The sequence below is a fragment of the Leopardus geoffroyi genome, chromosome A1 (assembly GCF_018350155.1).
Source record: "Leopardus geoffroyi isolate Oge1 chromosome A1, O.geoffroyi_Oge1_pat1.0, whole genome shotgun sequence".
NCBI classification, from domain to species: Eukaryota; Metazoa; Chordata; class Mammalia; order Carnivora; family Felidae; genus Leopardus; species Leopardus geoffroyi.
The window spans coordinates 4,365,161-4,387,552 of record NC_059326.1 but is presented as its reverse complement, the minus strand read 5'-3'; the positions used below and the strand labels follow the sequence as shown (position 1 = coordinate 4,387,552).

Genomic DNA, 22,392 nt, shown 5'->3' with positions numbered 1-22,392 from the left:
TGAGCCTGTGTGGGATTCATTCTCTCTCTCTTTCTCTCGCTCTCTCCCTCCCCCCGCCCCCCCCCGTCCCCTGCTTGCACCCTTTCTCTCTCAAATTAAAAAATATATGTGTGTGTGTGTGTATACACACACACACACACACACACACACACACACACACACACACATATATATATCTACCTTTCTGTTTTCAATCCCATTTTTCTAGCTGCCATGATCCTAGGTTTTACATGGAGAGTTCCCTGGATTTACCCTAAGAAACTGCAGTAAACAAAAATAGCATTGAACCTCTTTTCTTTCTTTCAGGTACAATATCGAGCCCAGTTTGTATTGTCCGTTTTTCTCCCTTGGAGCGTGCATGGAAGGCCTCAACACTTTGTTTGGCAGACTGTTGGGGATTACGTTGTATGCCGAGCAGCCCGCGAAAGGAGAGGTGTGGTGCGAGGGCGTCCGCAAACTGGTAAGCGTGCGGTTCGTGTGGGGTCGCCCCGCGTGTCTCTCGGGCCTGGTAGGGAGCTTCTGGCAGTTTCACGTTCAAGTGAGCCTTGCCCTCGCGGAGCCTGTCTCCCCTTATTTCCGTTTCGCCAGAAAATCCAGATCGCCACTTCTGACTTGGGACACTGCACAAAGCACCAGTTTTCTCTAAAATCGGTTGTTGCCTCGGATCGATAGACACAGAGCTGTGAAGCGTAGGGACTTGTTGGAGCGCTGAGCCTTCGTATGTTGACAGATTCTGGTTCAGGGGACATTTGTCATTACTTGCCACGTTCCTGCACTGCTCGGTGTCACTTTCGGTTAATTCCAGAATCCACGGCCTCTGTCACTTGTACTTTTTTCCCCAACCCCCCTCCCATCTGTGGGAGCAATTTTATATATATATATAATGTGCATAATATATTGATTTTTCTCCCGTGCTCTGGTTTGACTTCTTTGATAATAACTTCGAGCCTGGCGTCCACCCTTCTCCAGTTAGGGCCCCCTGTATTTGAGACATGAATATGTTTATTTTTTCCTCATTTTAAGATTACGAGGCGGTATTGACTTGTCTGTCCGTCAGAAAGGCTCTGTGTTGTTAGGCCGTTTGACTTCCTGCCTGTGTGCGTCCCACACTTGCTCCCTTCCCTGTATGTGGAGAGAAGGAGGCCACCTCAGGGGCTCCCGGCTGCCTTCCGGGAGATAGGCGCGGTGACGGAGGCGAAAGGGTCGGGTAGGAGCACGCTTCATCACCGCCCCGAACTGCCTGTTTGTGGAGTGCGTCCTTCACAGAGTGGTGGAGGCCGGTCAAGTGCGGAGATAGAGTAAGAGAAAAACTGGTAACAGGAGTGAAAGGACAAAATGCAAGGAGAAGGTTGGGAGGCGTAAAGCTGAGGTTCCCCGTGGCAGAACCCTCAAGTTGTGACGAGGCGGACGAGGCGAGCTGGAGGCCAGCTGTCGAGTTCTCCACAGGCCGTGCGTCTTTTTTAGGCCCAGTTTGAGGGAGGGGCATAAATGACATTACTGGTCTTCAGCTGAAGCCAGGAGCCAGCTTGTGTCGTGTCTGGATTCAGGGGTTAACATTTGGGGGCATAAATCCGCATCGTGAGATGGAGGTCTAACGCTGTCCAGCCAGAGCTTACCCCCAAGTGTATGGGGAGGTTGTGGACAGTCTGAAGAGCGGGGTTTGGTGGCCGTGGCGTAGGGCGCTGGCGGTCTGGATGAAGGGCTCAAACAAGGAGGTGTCCTCTCCTGACAGAATCCCCAGACCACAATCCTCTGAGAGAGGAGGAGAAAACGGAATCTAGTTTGAGATGATGCGGGATGTGCGGTGTAACCGAGTGGACATGGTCACAGCGATGGGGGTTTTATATATGGATTCTTATGAGGGATGTTTTTCCACTGTTAGTTTCTGATTCACCCCTAAATGTACTTTTTTTCCAGGCTGTGGTTCATGAATCCGAAGGATTGTTGGGGTACATTTACTGTGATTTTTTTCAGCGAGCGGGCAAGCCACATCAGGTGATGCTTTTTTTTATAAACCCATTTCTCTGGGAGGGACTGACAGTTCTTTCGTGTCCCTGTGTGCTCTGCATCTCACCTTTCTCCTTCCCTAACACTTAGAACACATTTCAGTGTTGTACTTCCCTAGCATTTAGAAGACATTAACGGTAGCTACTGAGTATATACAAATTTTTTTTTTAATGTTTTTATTTATTTTTGAGACAGAGAGAGACAGAGCATGAACGGGGGAGGGGCAGAGAGAGAGGGAGACACAGAATCGGAAACAGGCTCCAGGCTCTGAGCCATCAGCCCAGAGCCTGACGCGGGGCTCGAACTCACGGACCGCGAGATTGTGACTTGAGCTGAAGTCGGACGCTTAACCGACTGAGCCACCCAGGCGCCCCGCTACTGAGTCTAAAAATTTGAAATTAGGGAGGAATTTAAAGGTAATAAAGGTTATGGAAATAATTACATACACCTGTGTCTGCCATTTTTATCTGGGTTACGGTTATAACGACAGTGGTAATGACAGCGGATATTTTACAAGCCCTTCTGTATCCCAGCATGGTGTCTTTGAATGTTCATCTCAACCTTTTGAACTAAGCTCTGACATTATGAGGAAGCAGGCCAGAGAGGTTAAGTTACTTGCTGAGAGCCACACAGCTAGAAGTGCTAGGATTTGAACCTAGGCATTCTTTTCTTTCTTTTTTTTTTTAATGTTTATTTTATTTTTGAGAGAGAGTCTCAGAGCATGGGTGGGGGAGGGGTGAACAGAGAGGGGGGGGGACACAGAATCCGAGGCAGGCTCCAGGCTCTGAGCTCAGCCCAGAGCTCAGAGGGGCTCAGACTCACAAACTGTGAGATCATGACCTGAGCCAAAGTCGGATGCTTAACTGACTGAGCCACCCAGGCACCCCTGAACCCAGACATCCTGCCTAGAGCCTTAGCTCTTTTCTACTTTTCATACTTGACAAGGGTCTTAGTTTAGAATTATAGAAGATATGCTCACATGGAAACCTTATCAGCCACCAGTTCACGCCTTGTAAAGAAAACGAGGTTCATTTCCTTTCGCTGCATTCCAGGTTTGCCGGTTAATTAGCCTCAGCAGTTTCGGGTAATTTGATGGGAAATGTCAAGAGTTGAGGTTTTAAGTTATAACAGAGATTGTGGTGCCCTATATTTGAATAGCGGTTCACACTTTCTAGTGCATTTGAATAGCTATGCACGTATGAAATGGGGGGGGGGGCTGCTCTGGGATTTGACAGGGGGGAGAGAAGCTCACGGAGGCAAATCTGATGTAGGTGTCAAAGGTGGGGCCAGAGTCTAGGTGACACAGATTCAGATCCCAGCAGTCCTGGCTGTGTGTCCTTGGGTACGTGACTTCGCTTTCCTTTTCCTCCTCTGAAAAATGAGATGCCTGCCTCATGGGGTTATTGTGAAGAATAAGTGATACAGTGCCTGTAACTCTCAGCCCGTTAGAGGAAGTTACTCCCAATTCCTTGCTTTGTGACAGTTTAGAGTTCATCACTTCTGAGTGACACAGACAACAGGTGTGAGAAGTGTCTCCTAGTTCACCGCCTGACGCGCGTGGAAGGAGCTCAGTAAACATTAATGGCACCACCCACCCTAAGTAGTAGCTCAATGTCCGTCCCTTCCCACCTGCCCGTGGACAGTTGAGGGTGCGGATCTCAACTCTCTGATGACTGTTTCCAACATCTGGTATAGCGTCGCCTCGATAGATCTGTTTGGAGCGAATGAATGAAGTAATCAACACAAGCTCAAGGTATTACTGGTGTTTTAGAAAACTTAAAACGTCAGCAAAATAAGAAGCATTCGGAAAAGTGTCTGTAACTAAATAAAGAGAACAGAATTAGGTTAAAATTGGAACTCACACACCTTGGTGTGATTTTATATTCAGATTACCTAATACTTTCCCGTCTCATTATGTTTTCTATCTCATTAAGGACTGCCATTTTACAATCCGTGGAGGCAGATTAAAGGAAGACGGAGACTACCAGCTCCCAGTCGTAGTTCTTATGCTGAATCTTCCCCATCCCTCAAGGAATTTACCGACTTTATTAACTCCTGGAATGATGGAAAATCTTTTCCATGAAATGGGACATGCCATGCATTCTATGCTGGGACGTACTCGTTACCAACACGTCACTGGTGAGCCACGAAGGGGGGACTTCTGTTCAACAACGATCCTTTAAAAAAGCATGTCGTTTATTTAGATTGGGGGGGAAAAGGCTCCTCGTTCACAAAATCTGGTCGTTTAATGTTGTCCGCTGGTCATTTACTGCAGGCTGCCTCACCTGGCCCTTCCAGCTGTTGCACAACCTGATCATCGTACATTTTTCTCCTCCCTTGCTAACAGTTCTGACCGAGGATTATGCCAGTGTCTTCTGAGTTTGCACCTTTTTCATTTTATCATGTTCTATATGGAATTGAAGTTTTTGGACACTCTTTTTTTTTTTTTTTTTTCAACGTTTATTTATTTTTGGGACAGAGAGAGACAGAGCATGAACGGGGGGGGGGGGGGCAGAGAGAGAGGGAGACACAGAATCGGAAACAGGCTCCAGGCTCTGAGCCATCGGCCCAGAGCCCGACGCGGGGCTCGAACTCACGGACCGCGAGATCGTGACCTGGCTGAAGTCGGACGCTTAACCAACTGCGCCACCCAGGCGCCCCTGGACACTCTTTTTTTTTGAGAGAGAGTATGGGTGGTCGGGGAGAGGGCAGAAGGAGGGAGTGAGAGAGACTCTTAAGCAGGCTCACGCTCAGCACGGAGCCTGACTTGGGGCTCGATCCCACAACCCTGAGATCATGACCTGAGCTGAAATCAAAAGTTGGACCCTCAACTGACGGAGCCATCCAGGCGCCCCTGGAATTTAAGTTTTTGGCTGTGTGTGTGTGTGAATAAATTCATGTGTCTTCAGTACCTAGCACAGAGTTAGTAAGTGGAAGAATGTTGCCTCTTTGTCTCCAAAATCAGTTAGAAAACACATTAAAGCCTGTTTAAAAAGTATGATAAGGTACTTTTCATTTTTCCTATGCTTTCCCCCTGTATAAAATGACAGCCTTTCATGCTGGTAATGTGGCCATATTTGATGATATGCTGTGTCGACTTTCCTCTCTGTTGTCTCATCTCTAAGAAGCTCACTATCCTGTATGGTCAGCTATAGGTCACCTACTAAATTGCTGTCATTCAGTGTTTATTAACTAACTTTGTAAATACAGTATTTGGGGGAAGGAGAAGATATTTGAAAAGACTGTAGATGAGCTGGACGGCATCATAAAATGTCACCACAGAGTTCTTACGGGATTTGTTGCTTTAAGTAATTTTAAGTTTAAAACATTGCTTTTCTCACGGAGGATTGACTTTGTTACAAGGAGCAAACAGTGGTTTAAAAAAATACTTCTAAAACAAATGAAGCATATAGATGAAGAAGAAGTGGTGTATATGTATACATATGTGTATAATGAAGTATTACTGAGACATGAAGAAGGAGAACTCGCCATTTGCAACGACATGGTTGGAACTAGAGAGTGTTGTGCTAAGTGAAATAAGTCAGACACAGAAAGACCGATACCAGATGATTTCACTTATATGTGGAATCTAAAAAACAAATAGACTTTTCTTTTTCAATTTGTTTACCTTTATTTGTTTTTGAGAAACAGAGACAAAGCGTGAGCAGGGGAGGGGTAGAGCGAGAGGGAGGCACAGAATCCGAAGCAGGCTCCAGGCTCCGGGCTGTCAGCACAGAGCCCGACGCGGGGCTCGAACCCATGAATCGTGAGATCACGACCTGAGCCGAAGTCGGACGCTCAGCCGACTGAGCCACACAGGCGCCCCAAAACAAATAGACTTTTCAACATAGAGAACAAACTGGTGGTTGCCAGAGGGGACGGCGTGCGGGGATGGGCGAAATAGGAGAAACGATTAGAGGTATTAGCTTCCAGTTAGAAAATAAATAGATCATTGGGGTGCCTGGGTGGCTCAGTCGGTTGAGCGTCCGACTTTGGCTCAGGTCGTGATCTCGCGGTCCGTGAGTTCGAGCCCGGCGTCGGGCTCTGTGCTGACAGCTCGTGGCCTGGAGCCTGCTTCGGATTCTGTGTCTCCCTCTCTCTCTGCCCCTCCCCCGCTCATGCTCTGTCTCTCTCTCTCTCTCTCTCTGTCAAAAATAAACATGAAAAAAAATTTTAGAAAATAAATAAATCATGGAGATGAAAATTACAGCATAGGGAATAGAACCAGCCAACAAACAAATAAGTGAAGGATAAAAGCATTTGGTGGTGGAATTCAGCAAATTAAATACAAATGGTACATTAATTGTAAGAATGTTTTAATTTGTGTCTCCTGTATCGCCAAGCAGAGCTGAAGACAGATTTGTTTGTCGAGGGTGTGAGCCATGGCTTTACAAGGTGTTTTATCCAGCTGTGCAAATATTTTGTTTTACTTTTGATATATAGGAAAATATATGGGATTATAATAAACTTTTCTGCAAATATGTACAATAATTTTATAGAAGTAAAATATTGATTTAATGAATTAAATCTTATCATACCTTCATCAGAAGTACACATAAAAGTTTTAAAAGAGTACATAAAAAGAAAGATAAATATGTTGATTTGATTCATGCCAACTTTTTTTTTCTTTTCCCCCCATTTTAGGGACCAGGTGCCCCACTGACTTCGCTGAAGTTCCTTCTATTCTGATGGAGTACTTTGCAAATGACCACCGAGTGGTTAGCCAGTTTGCCAGACATTATCAGACGGGGCAGGTAGGGGAGCACAGTGCTACGTCGTGTCCTTGGGGGGTGGGGGGGGGCGGCTTTCCTGACCTGCATAGTGTGGACTCCTCAGGACTGTCACCCTCTCAGTACCAGAGTCCTTCCACTTTATTTTTAGTCTTCGTTTTATTTTTTTATTTTTGCCAGCCACTAGGACCACAGTGTTGACAAGCTCTCTCTTATCGGCTAAGTGAGAGCCTATCTTGCCTTCACAACCATCCCTTGAGGAAAGTGCCTGGTCCCTGTTTTCCGGAGGAGGAAACAAGATGACCGTACAACAGGCCTTCCAACCTGTCTCGCTTCAGAAAAGCCGTCGCTCTTTCGTCTTTCATTTATGCCTCTGTTTGTTCCTTTGTTTTGTCAAAACCGAACCGCGTTGCCCATTTTTCCCATCATGCCCTGCACCGTAGGTCTGAAAAGGTTTCGATTTCAATAGTTGGATTGAAAGCATGAGTTTAAAGATTAAGAAAATCGGTGAAGTAGGAGGACGATGAGAGATCTCTGTAATGAGGTAGCCGTAAGCGTAACTGTCGATGTTGTGCAGTGAACTGTCCACACGTACTTTGCGAAATATCTTCTTTTCCTTCTCTGAGAACTTTGATTATAAATACACCGTCAGTCACTGATTTCTCCCTGAGACTGTGCCTCCCTGAGTGCAGGTGTCAAATTACAGTCATCTTTGGATCCTTGGCACTTAGAATCTTGCCTAGCACCTGAGAAGCACTAGAAGGAATGAATGGAATGAGAAAAGGCTCCAAACCCACCTTTATTTGTGACTCTTTTTCTAACGTGATTTGGTCATTTCTGGTTTTTGGACATGATTTCATCTCACCGTTATTGTCAGCTGCAGAATAACGGAGGAGTTTCTGGATAACCAGTCTGACCGGGCCTTCATCATAATCTGTCTCGGTTATTAAGATGACAGAATTGAGATATTGGCGATCGATTACTGTCTTGCCATTAACCTTCAGAGAAGTTAGACCCGGCCAGTAACGTGGAAACGCATAAGCCACAGAAGGGGAGCATGGGTCTGCGGGTCCACATTTCCACATTTTGGGGTTTGGGAATGACCGGGAAGACCTGACTAAATCCCTCCTTCGGAACTTGTGCCCCTGCCCATCCTGTAGGGAGGTAGGGCACAAGGCATATTGGGGCAGAGCCACACGCCCAGCGGGGGCCCCTGAGGGAGAGCCCCCGGACCTTGGCTGGGGACGCTGGGAGAGGCTTCGTGCAGGGAGCCCCGGAGGAGCCAGGCTTGAAAAAATACATAAAAGGGGCAGTTTGCCCGTCAGCTTTCAGCAGCCCTTTTCCATCTCGTTTAATATATTTGTCGAGAACGCTAAGGACGCTCACAGGCCCTTCAGTCAGAAGTAGTTACTGAGTTTTTGTCAAGTACCAGGAACTGTCCTCAGCATCTGAGAAACAGCCGGGAGTGGGTGAGACAACATTCTAGCCCTCAAGGCCTTCAAATCCCAGGGGAACTAGGGCAAAACTAAAGACGAGGTTATTCCAGCCAGAAGGAAAAGCCTGTAGAGTCTCGGAAAAGTCTGAGACCGTGGCAAGGTGCTGGCAGTGGTAAGTACGGGAGGAGGAGGAAGGGGAGCGAGAAAAAGAGACTGGAAAGTTTTTGTTTCTAGAATTCGCTCCCAGTTTCTGCAGTCCTCTTGCCGACACACACTTTTTGATCCCAGCTCATTTGCTAGACCACCGTTTGTGACTTGAGTAGTTTTAACTGGCGGCGTTTTTGTTTCTGTTTTGTTTTTAATTTTTTTTTAACGTTTATTTATTTTTGAGACAGAGAGAGACAGAGCATGAACGGGGGAGGGTCAGAGAGAGAGGGAGACACAGAGTCGGAAACAGGCCCCGGGCTCTGAGCCGTCAGCACAGAGCCCGACGCGGGGCTCGAACTCACAGACTGTGAGATCATGACCCGAGCTGAAGTCGGACGCTCAACCGACTGAGCCACCCAGGCGCCCCTAACTGGCGGTGTTTACACTGGGCTTTGCTGCCACACTTCCTCTCAGGAGTTGAGTCTAGTCCTCCTGGCTCTCAGGCAGCTCTGCCCCAACCCATTTCCTCATTAGCCTTTGGCAGACAGCTTCCCTGGGTTCCATCTTCGAACTTGTGTCCTTGCTCAGCCCCGAAAATATGTAGTCAAGTGATAGAGCCAGAACGAAGGTCCTGGCCCTGGGGGGCTCGGAGAAGCAGACTCCAGGAGCTATTGGAGACTGAACTGGAAGGATTTGAAGCCAGTTGGATAACAGGGGTGAGAGAGGGAAATCAAAGACGGAGGCTCCATGAACAGAGAATTCTGGAAGAGGTCCAAATATGAGGAAGGAAGACAGCTCTTTTTTGGCTGCGTCCATGGGGCCGTGAGTGACACAACTCTGAAATACAGAATCAAATAGACCCTGCGGGGTGTGGGGGTAATTGGCATAGAGGTGGCACTTAACGTATAGGGAGGTTAGGCATGACCCGTGAGAGAAAAGCAGGAGGTATCTGATGAAGCAGCATCACCAGGAAAGGAGCTGAGCTTAGATTGCTCAGGGGATCTGAACCCCGAGGTAAGGGTTAGCGCAAGAGAGCGCCAGGATCCTCTCAGAGCAATACTTAAAGCAAAAAGCTAAATCTCGGGCTAAAATTCACCACAATTATGAAGTTGGTTTTTAAACTATTACCTGTTTACAGGACAATCAGAAGAGCAAAGAAGGGCCAAAAAGAAGAGTAAAGAGCCACTGCTTGGAGGATAGTGTAATGTCCCCAAACAGGACAATTCTTATTTTAATATGGCGTTCTTCTGTAAGAGCTATTTTGAACAAGAGAGTTGCAAGAAAACAATATTGAGTCCAAAACTACACTTCGAAACAGGAAAGAAGCAGTAAGTTGCTTTGAATTAATTCAAGTTTCAGACACAAGCAGACATGTGCATTGAGCTAAGGGGACTTGCAGACGCAGTCTCGAAAGAATTTAAAATAATTTTGCAAGTCGTATAGAGAACAGAAGGAGTGCCAGAAGGCAAGAAACGGGAGAATGCCTTGACTTTCACAAAGGGCTTGCCTCTTCTTGCCACTAATTAAGATACCAAGTGGCTAGATGATTTCATTTTAAGGGCACTTCTAGCCTTAAGGACAAGGAGTTAATTCCCTAAAGCCCAAGGCTTTGTAAATAAATGGCATTAAAGCCCATAAGAAGAATGACAGGGTTGCATCTTTATGCTCCATTTCTTATTCTGCTACATGTTAGAAAAGGATTGTTTTTTCTTGGAACACCGTGGGGTGTATCCGAGAGAACTCGCAGAGTAAGGATAATATGTCAGTGACTTATTAACACCTATGAGTATTTTATCTGAACCAGAGCATGGTGTGGCCAATGGATTCCTTGCGGTTGAGGAATGAGAAGCATGCGTATTAGATTTGCAGGGGCCATACGGCTGTCAGAGGTAAGCAGGGCCAGAGGTGATCATTTGAGATTCAGAACTGCCTTGACAAGCTACAACATCAAAGCTGACGCGGAATTTCTTGTCGATAGGTCTTCGAATTGATAGCACATGTAGAGAAGGAGTACAGACTTGGTGGCAGTTCGTGGGAAAAACTCCCGGGTTTTTAGCCGTGGTAAACTGAACGTGAATCAACTGTCTGATGGCGTTTCCCCACAGACCTCGTTCTGGCTCAGGCGGCGTTTGGGACCCGTGCCGTCCAAGGAATTGAAGGGTACTGTCGCTCTCCTCGGTGCTTATTGGTTCCCGCCTTGAGCCTGCCCCCTTTCCAGTTGTTCCCAGTAAGTGGGAAATTATCTGCAGGTGGCCCCGCGCTTCTGGAGGCGTGATCCTCGTTCTCCGTTAAACATTGTTAGATGCGGTTTATTTTTCGTTGTAGTAAGAACAGCATAAAAGTTACCATCTTGGGGCGCCCGGGTGGCTCAGTTGGTGAAGCGTCCAACTCTTGATTTTGGCTCAGGTCATGATTCCAGCGTCGTGGAATCGAGTCTCATGTTGGGCTCCGTGCTGGGCAGGGAGCCTGTTAGAGATTCTCTCCCTCTCTTTCTCTCTCTTCCCTCTGCCCTTGGATGCGTGTGCATGCACACGCTCTCTCTCTCTAATTTAAAAAAAAAAGTTACCATCTTAACCGTGCTTAAGTGTGCCAGTCAATGGTATGAAGTACATTCTTATTGTTTGCTGCCATCCCTACCATCCGTCTCTAGAACACTCTTCCTCTTGCAAAACCGAAACTCTGTCCCCAGTAAACAACTCCCTGCTTCTTCTCCCACCCGGGCCCCTGGCCCCCTTTCTGCTTTCTGTCTCGATGAATTTGACTACTCCAAGTACCTCATATTAGTGGAATCCTGCAGTATTCGCCCTGTTGTAAGTTAGCACAATGTTTTTAAGGCGCATCATGTAGCCAATGTCAGAGTCGCCTTCTGTTTAAAGGCTGAATAATATTCCATCGTATGTGTATACCACATTTCGTCTGTCCCTTCGTCCGTTGATGGATATTTGGATTGCTTCCACCTTTCGACTGTTGTGAATAATGCTGCTCTGGGTCTACAAATTCCTGCTTGAGTCTCTGTTTTCAGTTCCTTCGCATATATACACAGAAGTGGGATTGCTGGATTGTATAGAAATTCTATTTTAAATTTCATGAGGAACCGCCATTCAGTTCTCCACAGTGGCTGCATCATCTTACCTTCCTACCTTGCGGACTGTTGAGCATAAAGTTCCACTTGTCTCCGCATCCTTGCCAATACTTGTTATTTTCTGATTTTTTGATAGTAGCCATCCTCCTGGGTGTGAGGTGGTGTCTCACTGTGGTTTTGATTTTCATTTGCCTAATGATTAATGATGTTGAACATTTTTTTTAAAATTGAAATCCAAGTTAGTTAACATACAGTGTAATAATGATTTCAGGAATAGAATTTAGTGATTCATCACTTACCTGTAACACCCAGTGCTCACCCCAACAAGTGCCCTGCTAAATGCCCATCACCCTGTTAGCCCATCTGCCCACCCAGCACCCCTCCAGGGACCCTCGGTGTCTTCTCTGTATTTAAGAGGCTTTTATGGTTTGTCCCCCACCCTGTTTTTATATTATTTTTGCTTCCCTTCCCTTATGTTCATCTGTTTTCTGAATGATATACTCAAGTATATGAGTGAAATCATATACTTGTCTTTCTCTGACTTATTTTGCTTAGCATAATACACTCTAATTCCATCCATGTTTTTGCACATGGCAAGATTTCATTCTTTTTGATTGGCGGGTAATATTCCATTGTATGTATATATGTATGTATGTGTCTATCTGTCTATAAACACCACATCTTCTTTATCCATTCACCAGTCAGTGGACATTTGGGCTCTTTCCATACTTTGGCTATTGTTGAAAGCACTGCTGTAAACATTGGGGTGCACGTGCCCCTTTGAATCATCACTCCTGTATCCTTTGGATGAATACCTAGTAGAGCAATTGCTGGGTCATAGGTTAGTTCTATTTTTAATTTTTTGAGGAACCTCCATATTGATGTTGAACATTTTTTAATGTGCTTTTTGACCATTTGTATATCTTCAAAGAAATACCAGTTCAAGTCCTTTGTTCATATTTTAATTGGGTTGTCTGTTTTTTTCGTTGTGGTGTTATAGGAGTTCTTTATGTATGCTTAATATTAATCCCTTATCAGACATATGATTTGCAAGTATTTTCTCCAGTTGTGTGCTTTGCCTTTTCAGTCTATTGATTATGTCCTTTGATACACAGTTTTTAATTTTGATATAGTCCAGTTAATCTATTTTTTCTTTTGTTGGCAGTGCTTTTGGTGTCAGATCTAAGAAATCATTGCCAAATTTGATGTTATGAAGCTTTTTCCCTGTGTTTTTTTTCTAAGAGTTTTATAGTTTTAAGTCTTATGCTTATTTATTTTTTTAAACAATTTTTTTTTAATGTTTATTCATTTCTGAGAGACAGAGAGAGACAGAGCATGAGCGGGGAAAGGGCAGAGAGAGGGAGACACAGAATCTGAAACAGGCTCCAGGCTGTGAGCTGTCAGCACAGAGCCCGACGCGGGGCTCGAACTCACGGACTATGAGATCATGACCCGAGCTGAAGTCGGACGCTCAACCGACTGAGCCACCCTGGTGCCCCTAAGTCTCATGTTTGGATCATTGATTCATTTTGGGTTAATTTTAGTAGATGATGCAGTGTTTTTTTTTTTTCTTATTTTAATAATTCTGAAGCAGATCTCTTGCTATCTATTTAATGATGTAAGTGTGCCCCCTCCCCAGCTACTGTAAACTCACAGGTGTATATTTTTTTCCTTTTTAACAATTAGCATACTCTTAGATTCAAGGAAATAAGATAGTCTTAGCCCCTGCACCAAAGTTGAAAATGTTAAGCACTTCCATAATGTCGTCTAAAAGCCTGACCCTTGACCCTCGTCCCTATATATCCCTATGAGGAGGTTAGGCTGTCCCTGACTCTCAGATTATTTAGAGTATGCGGAGTTTTTCTCATTTTTTTATTATGCACGCAGGGATGAAGACCAAATATATATTTTATATCACAATATCACACCAGCCTATTTCCCTTCAGCAGTATCTGCCTCTTTCCCCTTTTGTCCCAGTTTCCAACCAATAATCCCTGACCCCTTCTTCCTCTCCCACACACACTTGCCTTGCTCCCACTTTCCCCACAATATCCCGTCTGCCTGTTGCGTGGAGCAGGTGGCAGACCCCAGTGTATTTCAGTGTACTCGAGTATTTTGTTCAGCGTGGGACGCTATGTTCTGCAGGTGACATTGAAGAGCAAGAAAGCATTCTGAGGAGTGGCCTGCAACATTTGTATAAAATTGGAAACCGTCTCATGTTACACATGGCGTAAGACTAGAAAAAATAAACTGCAGTCTGTTGTAGAATATCTGAAGCATGCCATGTAAAGGTAGAAAGTGTATTCGTTCGACATCACTCCGGCAAACAAAACTATGTTACTGGTAACAGAGGATGGGGACTATGCTGCAGCTGATTTCAGTTCAGTAGATTCTTCTCATGACTGATCAGAAAGGCAGTGCCTCTGAAAGTAATACACTTTTCATTTAATATTTAATGTTGCAGAATAACATTTCTAGAAGGCACAGCTGTGAACCCACCATCCAACTTAAAAAGCAAAACATTACCATAGGCTCCTCTCGGAGTCCTGAATTCTCACTAATTTTTGCTTAGAAATAGTTTTTGCCACCCAAGTTATTTGTTCGTAAGCCACGTGCTATTTCGTTTTGTTTTTGAGCCGTACAGAAGTGGTATTCTGTTTATAATCTGTGACCAGCTTTTGCCAGCTGTGTGCCTGAACTCGTCAGGTGTGCACATAGCTGCAGTGTCTTCGCTTTCGGTCCGTGGTGACGTCCCGTAATTCACGAAGCTCTTCTCCCATCAGTGGACACGCGGCTCCTTCCGGGTTCGTGCTAGTCCACACAATTCTGCGCTTTATATTCGTGTGCAGGACCGGAATTGCTGGGTTTGGGAGGGGATGCGTGTTTTTAAGTTTACGCGATAATGCCAGATTGCTTTTCAAAATATTTCTGCTTATTCTCCCTCCTCTCAGCGACGGTTCCCATCATACCACATCCTCATCAACATTTGATATTGTCAGAGTCTGAATTTTGCCAGTTTTGTAGTTAAGAAATGGAATGCTGCTGTGGCCTTGATTGGCAGCAACGTTCCCTGGCTACTTTTTAAGGTTGAACATCTTTTTGTGTGTGTGTATTTTTTTTAATGCTTAGTTTTGGTAGAGACAGAGCATGAGTGGGGGAGGGGCAGACAGAATCCGAAGCCGGCTCCAGGCTCTGAGCTGTCGGCACAGAGCCCGACATGGGGCTCAAACCCATGAACCGTGAGATCATGACCTGAGCCAAAGTCGGACGCTTAACCAGCTGAGCCACCCAAGCACCCTGTATGTTGTTTTTTTTTAATTTTTATTTATTTTTGAGAGGGGGGCAGAGAGGGGCAGAGAGACGGAATCACAGAATCTGAAGCAGGCTCCAGGCTTTGAGCCGTCAGCACAGAGCCTGAAACAGGGCTCAAACACACAAACAGAGAGATCGTGACCTAGGCTGAAGTCGGGTGCTTAGCCAACTGAGCCACCCAGGCGCCCCACACCCCGTATGTTTTTATTGCTCGCTTTTGTTTTCTGTCATGTGTCTGTTTGTCTTATGAGCATTTTTCTTTATGGCGGTTTACTTTTTTCTTATTGATTTCTCCCCTTTCTTGATATGTTAGAATAACCCTGTGTTAGGCATATGCCTTTCCTCAGTTTATGGCTTGTCTGTTCACTTTCTTTATGGTATCTTTTGATGGATTGAATTCCTTCATTTTAATGTTATTGAATTTAGCCATCTTTTCTGTATAGTTAGTGCTTTTTATTTTTTAATTAAAAAAATTTTTTTGAGTTTATTTATTTTCGAGGGAGAGAGGGAGAGAGAGAGAGAGAGAGAGAGAGGCAGAAAGAAAGGGAGACAGAGAATTGCACGTAGGTTCTGCACTGTCAGTGCCGAGCCTGACGCAGGGACTCAAACCCATGAACCAAGAGATCGTGACCTGAGCCGAAATCAATAGTTGGATGCTCAACTGACTGAGCCACTCAGGCGCCCCAGTTCGTGCTTTTTAGATCTTATTTGAGAAACATTTGTTTCCTTAAAAGCCATACAATATTGTTCTCTTCTGAAAACAGAAGAAATGTTTAATGTTTTTTCTTTATTTTTAGGTCTCTACAATCAAGTTGGAAATTCTCTTTGGTTTAGTATAAGGTAGAGTTTAACATCCTTTCTTCCCTATAGTAACCATCATCCCAGCACCATTTATTCCTTCTCCAGGGACCCGTCATAAAGCACATACCCGTTATATGCAATAATCTGTTTACGGGATTTTTCTTTTATTCCATTGTTTACATCGTCTGCCCTGATAACCAGTACCCATGCTGTCTTTATTGTGGTAAACTTTATTAAGGCTTTCTTTATTCTTAAAAGATTTCTTGTCCGGTCTTGGGCTTTTGTGTTCTTTCATATAGATTTCGAATTAACTTGCCTATTTTTAAAAAAAAAAACTGTGAGAAGAATTTGCTTGACATTATATTAAATCTGAAGATCAATTTGGGGAGAACTGATATCTCTCCATATTGACATTCAGATGCATGAATGTGATATATTCTTCCATTTGTTAAGTCTTTGTTAAATGTTTAGGTATTTTTGAGAGAGAGAGAGAGAGCGCGAGAGCCTGTGCAAGCGGCAGGGTGGGGGTGGGGCAAAGAGGGAGGGACAGAGGATCTGAAGCAGACTGTATGCTGACAGCAGGGAGCCCGACGTGCGCCTCGAACTCCCAAACCACGAGATCATGACCTGAGGCAAAGTGGGACGCTCAACGACTGAGCCACTCAGACACCCCTTTTAATAAAGTTTACATTTTTTCCCTAAGGCTCAACTTCTGTTATGCTTAGTCTTAGATGCCCGACCTTTTTGATACTATTATAAGTAGTATATTTTTAAAAATGATATTTTCTAATTGTTGCTGGTACTTAAAGGTGTTGTTTATCCTTCTTTTAGATATAGATCATATTTCCAGACACTTTGGTACACTTTCTTTTTAATTCAGATAACTTACGTGTAGACTTTGTTACTTTTTCAACCAGTTAATTCTGCAAAAATGGTAACTTTGCTTTCCCTTTTCAACTCCTACATCTTTCTATTTCTCTTTCTTGCCCTATTTGACTTACTAGAACCTCCAGTACAATGTTGAATAGAAGCTGTGATATGGGCGTGGTTTGCCTTTGTCCTGATTTCTAAAGGAAATGCTTTCAGTGTTTTAGCATAAAGGAAGATGTTTGTTGTAGATTTGGTGGAGATAGCAGGAAAAGGAGATTCCTTCCTATTTCTAGTTACTTTTTAAAAATTATCAATAGGTATTGCATGTTACCAGATGTGTGTGCGTGCACACGTGTGCACGTTCCGTCTTTTCAGGTAATCGGGCTGTACTTTTTCTTTGAGCCGTTCATATAGTGAATGTTAAGCCGTTTTTGTATGGCAGGATTAGATAGGCTTTGTCTTACTGTTTTTAACACAGTGCTGGCTTCAGTTCGCTAATGTTTTTTAATTTTTTTTTTTTAACATTTATTCCTTTTTTGAGAGATAGAGCGAGACAGTGTGAGTGAGAGAGGAACAGAGGAAGAGGGAGACACAGAATCCAAAGCAGGCTCCAGGCTCTGAGCTGTCAGCACAGAGCCCGACGCGGGGCTCGAACTCACGGACTGTGAGATCATGACCTGAGCTGAAGTCGGATGCCCAACCGACTGAACCACCCAGGTGCCCCGCTGATGTTTTTAATACAGAGGATTTTTGCATCTGTACTTATGAGAGACTGACTTGTGATTTTGCTTTGTCCCCGTGCTCTTTGCTGTGTGTTGGTAATAAGAATATACCATTTCATGAAATGAGTTTCCAAATGCTCCTTTTTTTTTTTTTTCCTGTTCCTTAGAAGTGCTTTTATAAAATTGTAATACTCTGTTTCTTGAAACTTTGTCAGAATTCATCTATAAAGCCACTCGGGGTCTATTATTTTCTCTGTGGGAAGATATTTTAAATGACTGATTCCTTAATAGTCCTAAGAGGCTTTGGGCCTTCTTTTCTTCTTAAGTAAGCTTTGCTAAGTTGTAATTTTCTGGAAATTCACCCATTTAATCCAAGTTTTCAAGTTTATTGGGATAAAGTTATTTATGGCATTCTTTCATCTTCCAAATCCTGCTCAATGTGTAGTTAAGTTACATCCTTCTCATTCCTCGTATTGTTCTCTTGTTTTTTTCTCTATTAATTTTGGCAGAAGTTGGTCTTTTTACTGTTTTCAAAGAACTAATGCACACTCTGTTTATACTTTTTATTTTGTTTGTTTTAACATTAATTAGTTTCTGTTTGATTATTCTCTCCTTCCTCCTCCTTTGTTTATACCTCTCAACCAAGGTACACACTGACCTAATTAAATTTCAGTACATCTAACATACCTGTTTAAATTTCAACGCCATAATTTTATTTTAGTTTAAGTTTATTTATTTATTTTGAGAGAGAGTGCGTGCAACATACGCAAGCTGGGGGAAGGGGCAAAAAGAGAGGAGAGAGAGATCCGACGCAGGCTCTGGCTGTCAGCTGCAGACCCCGTGTGAGCTCAGTCCCATGAACCTGTGAGATCATGGCGTGAGTCGAAATCAAGAATTGGACACTTAACCAGCTGAGCCACCCAGGCTCCCAGTGCTATAATTATAAATTGTGCGGATACGGTGTTCTAGCTGCATGCCATGCTTTCAATACAAAATATTTCTAATGTTGCTGATTTCCATTGTAATTTCCTCTTTGAGCAACAAGTTGTTCGGAGTAAAGTTTAAAATTTGTAAACCTTTGCAGGGGAGTTATGATTTTTTTGTTTTGTTTTGTTTTGTTGTTGTAGTTTACCAATATGTAACTAGTTAGTCTAACCAGTTTTGATTGTTCGCCGTTGTTGGTAGTTTACATCTTAGTGGATCATCGGTTTTTTGGAAATGTTTTGTGTGTGCTTGAGCACGTTGTATGTTTTCTAATTATTGGATCTGGGCTTTCATATAAGTCTGTTAAGTCAGTCTTTTAATTGTGTTGTTTAGATTTTTTATATGTAACTAGTTTTTTGAACTAACAAAAATTGAGAGGTGGAAGTCTTCCAGGATGATGTGTAGATCACCTTTTCACCTTACTTTTACCTATTGTTTAAAATTAGGACTTGATTTATTTAGGGCAATTTAGGTTTCCAGCAACCTTGAGGGCACAGTACAGAGGTTTCCCATATACCCCACGCCCCACACAGGTGTACAGCTTCCCCCGTCATCAGCATCACCCAACAGAGTGGTACGTTTGTTACAATTGATGGACCTACACGGACACATGGTAATCACCCCAAGTCCACAGTTTATGGTATGGTTTACTCTTGGTTGTGTACATCCTGTGAGTTTGGACAAGTGTATAATAACAGGTATGTGTCATTATGGCCTTATACCCAGTATTTTCACTGCCTTGGAAATTTCTCTGTTTCTTTTTACTCTATGCACTTTGAGCATATATTTAAAAAAAATTTTTAATGTTTATTTTTGAGAGAGAGAGAGCGAGAGTGGGGGAGGGACAGAGAAACAGGGAGACACAGAATCCAAAGCAGGCTCCAGGCTACGAGCTGTCAGCACAGAGCCCGATGCAGGGCTCGAACTCACGAGCCGTGAGATGATGACCTGAGCCGAAGTCGGACGCTCGACCGACTGAGCCACCCAGGCGCCCTTAGAGCATATTTTATCAGATGCATAAACATACAGAATTGTTATATTTTTCTGAGGAGCTCCTTCTTTCTTCCTCGTGTGTTGTCTTCTTAATTTAAGTAATGCTTCATCTTAAAGTCTATTCTCATCATTTTTCAACCCAGCTATGTCACTAAGCATTAAATATAGTCACATGAGGGGCACCTGGCTGGCTTAGTAGTCAGTGGAGCATGCGGCTCTCAATCTTGGGGTTGTGTGTTTGAGCCCCACCTTGGGTGCCGGGTGTAGAGATTACTTAAAAGTAAAAAATGTATAGTCTTTTGATTTTTGAGAGAAACCACAATTTTTATAGTTTTGCCCATTAACCACTAAAACGCTTGTTGCTTGAGTCATCTTTGTCACAAAATATTTATCAGACAATAAGTAATGGGAATGAGCATTTACTATTAAGTTCTATCTTATTTAATCCTATCTAGCAATGTATGAAGTGGGCACGTGGCTGTCCACACTTTATGGAAACTGACTTAGGTTAAGTCACTTGCCAAAGGTCACACAATAGTAACATCGGGGTTGGTCTCTTAGTTTCCATTTGTGATCTATTAGTAGGTCTGTTAGGTTCACATCAGAACTTCCTCAAAGTTCTGTCAGAGTTGCTAAAATCTGTATTACAATGTGGGTGTTTTCTTCCCCCAGTTTTGCTGTGGTAGAAAATGGTTTTTACTTCTTACACAATCTGTCTCAGAAAATACCAGACCCGTTTCCATTGTAGGTGTTATTCTTAGAACGTAGAAATCTAATGCTTTCGTTTTGGAACCGTTCTGTGCTGCGTCACCGTAAGAGTACTCTGTTCCCTTACTTCGTGAAAGTCAGCCCCAAGCCAAAATTGCTTAAGATCTATTTCCAAGGAGACAGATAGGCTTGTCATAAATCTTCTTCTGTCATTCTCTTTCGGGAGATACGAACAAGGATTGAAGGTAAAAATTATAGTGCAACTGGAACTAGATTAGTTTTGGCAGGTTTCAGTTGTTTTGAAACTTTTCTTATTTTCAGCGTTAATGCTTTTCAATTATGTCTAGACAGGAACACGGAACTGGGAGGCAGAGGCGGGTCTGACCCTGCCTGCCCCCCACTCCCCCCCTGTGCCCCCCACACACAGTTGACCTCTGGTCAGTTGCTGAACTTGTCTGAGACTTCTGCTCTTTTATATAAAATAAAAACTAAAAATTTAGAGGTTAAAAACTGTGCCTCCATACTTACCTCAAGAACTCTATTGTCAAATTTAGTAATGTAGGCAGACCAATATTACCGGAATTGTTTAAAGAAACAAATGGAATGGAGACCTCTGTCACACATTAAAATGTCACAATACTGCTTTTTTCTCCGAACCATCAGCGCGTCCGTGATAACATGTAAGCATTTCTGAAGGTTCTTTCTTCGCATTACATCTCAATTTGTCAGAAAACAACACTAAAACGCATGTAAGTTGATAGCAATGTTACTTCCTGTGGATTTAGATCTGAGATTTTGTCTCTTTGGGACGAGGCAGCTTTTTCGTTGTATTGATTATATGCCATCTGGATTATGGGTTAATAGCAAAACAGACTAGTCGCTGCGTGCCGAATCGAGTTGTTTTCCCGCCACAGACACGCGCAGAGATTTAGCGCTTGGTATGAGATCAAGCTGTAGAACTCAAGCCGCTTTGATGCTTGGCTTTCTGCCTCCGAAGGCTTTTCTTGCTCTGGATGACCATGTCTCAACAAGTTTATGTCATCAGATCCAACACGTTCCCAAAGGACATCAATGGCCGGAGTTCTTTGCTTTGGGAAGAGTTGAATTATTACCATAACAAGGATTTGTACCAGAGGATGTCCGAACTTTTAATATTTATGCAGCTTTTACCATCATAAATTTTCTAAGTGGTCATAAATAAAACAAGATATTTTCTCATGGTGATGTGGCCCTGGAAGAATTTGATGCCAAAACTTTTAGCAAGATGTTATTTAAATTGGACTGGCGAGATTGTGAAGTGATAGAAAATGTCTGGCAAATTGATGAGGTTACATGCTTACAAGTTGAGCTCATGGAGAAGCATCCAGAGAATTCAAGTAATGCCAAGTTCCCTAAGACATTTGCATTTTTTTTTAAATTTTTTTTTTTTCAACGTTTATTTATTTTTGGGACAGAGAGAGACAGAGCATGAATGGGGGAGGGGCAGAGAGAGAGGGAGACACAGAATCGGAAACAGGCTCCAGGCTCTGAGCCATCAGCCCAGAGCCCGACGCGGGGCTCGAACTCACGGACCGCGAGATCGTGACCTGGCTGAAGTCGGACGCTTAACCGACTGCGCCACCCAGGCGCCCCGACATTTGCATTTTTTGATGATAGTCTGAAACCTTCCAAAAATGTTGTGCTTTTTTTTTTCAAAGTTTATTTATTTATTTTTCAGGAAGAGGGAGAGCACACATGAGCCAGTGGGGGAGGGGCTGAGAGAGAGAGAGAGAGAGAGAGGGAGGGAGGGAGAGAGGGAACCCTAAGCGCTGACCGTGCGGAGCCCGATGCGGGCCTCAAACCCACAAACTGTGGGATCATGACCTGAGCTGAAATCAAGGGTCGGAGGCTGAACCGACTGAGCCACCCAGGTGCCCCTGTGCTTTCTTAATATAACAGAAAAGCTATTGTTATTTTAACAGTTTTGTTCCGCGTATGGTCAGCCGTCAGTGTGGCTTGTGTCTATCCCGAGAACACAGTAAGCGCCTTCCTTCCTCTGGGGAGGCGGTGTAGGTAAGGCTCACTGCACAATTGATGGTGTTTGAAGCTCTCAAGGAACTCAGTTGTTACCGGGACAATGATGTAACCTGTTGTCCGAGCCAAGCCACTGCTGGGAGGGAAGAGGGGCGCCCTTCGTAATCACACCCAAACAGACGGCCTAACCTGGGACTGTCAGGGCCACGCGCTGCGTGCGTGGTCACCGTTGCGATGACCGCGCTCAGCAAGACAGATGCGTTTGGTGCCTTGACTTGAATTTCATCCAGTTAGTTAATCCTGTGCGCAGGTGGACCGAATAACTCCTACCGCGTTGAGTCTTCTTACTAATTGCGATGGCGAATGCAAGGTGCCCGACCTCAGAGGTGTCCTCTTTCTCGTGGTGCTACCTCCCTGTAGACAGTTCCGCTTGTAAAAACCAGGAGGATTGATTTCTACCCACCTCTGTCTCGCAGCTAATTGTGATGATGTTTTTTGAAGTCAGAACATCTCAGACTTTAACATGCATAAGATCACCTGCAGATCCGGTTGAAATGTAGATTCTGATTCAGTGGGTGTGGAACGCC

At 44.0% G+C, this 22,392-nt stretch overlaps 1 protein-coding gene across 6 annotated transcripts in view; it reads left to right on the top strand.

Moving 5' to 3' along the window:
- The window catches only part of LOC123586716 (mitochondrial intermediate peptidase), a 194,979-nt gene that overhangs the window by 50,020 nt on the left and 122,567 nt on the right, over positions 1 to 22,392 (top strand). For all 6 annotated transcript variants that reach the window (XR_006706993.1, XM_045456167.1, XM_045456338.1 and 3 more), the window contains exons 11-14: positions 307 to 460; positions 1,918 to 1,995; positions 3,942 to 4,146; positions 6,652 to 6,761. Coding sequence is in view for 5 of the 6 variants with exons in the window: in XM_045456167.1 (XP_045312123.1) it covers positions 307 to 460; positions 1,918 to 1,995; positions 3,942 to 4,146; positions 6,652 to 6,761 (547 nt within the window). In the remaining variant the exon portion in view is untranslated. The remainder of the gene's footprint in view (positions 1 to 306; positions 461 to 1,917; positions 1,996 to 3,941; positions 4,147 to 6,651; positions 6,762 to 22,392) is intronic.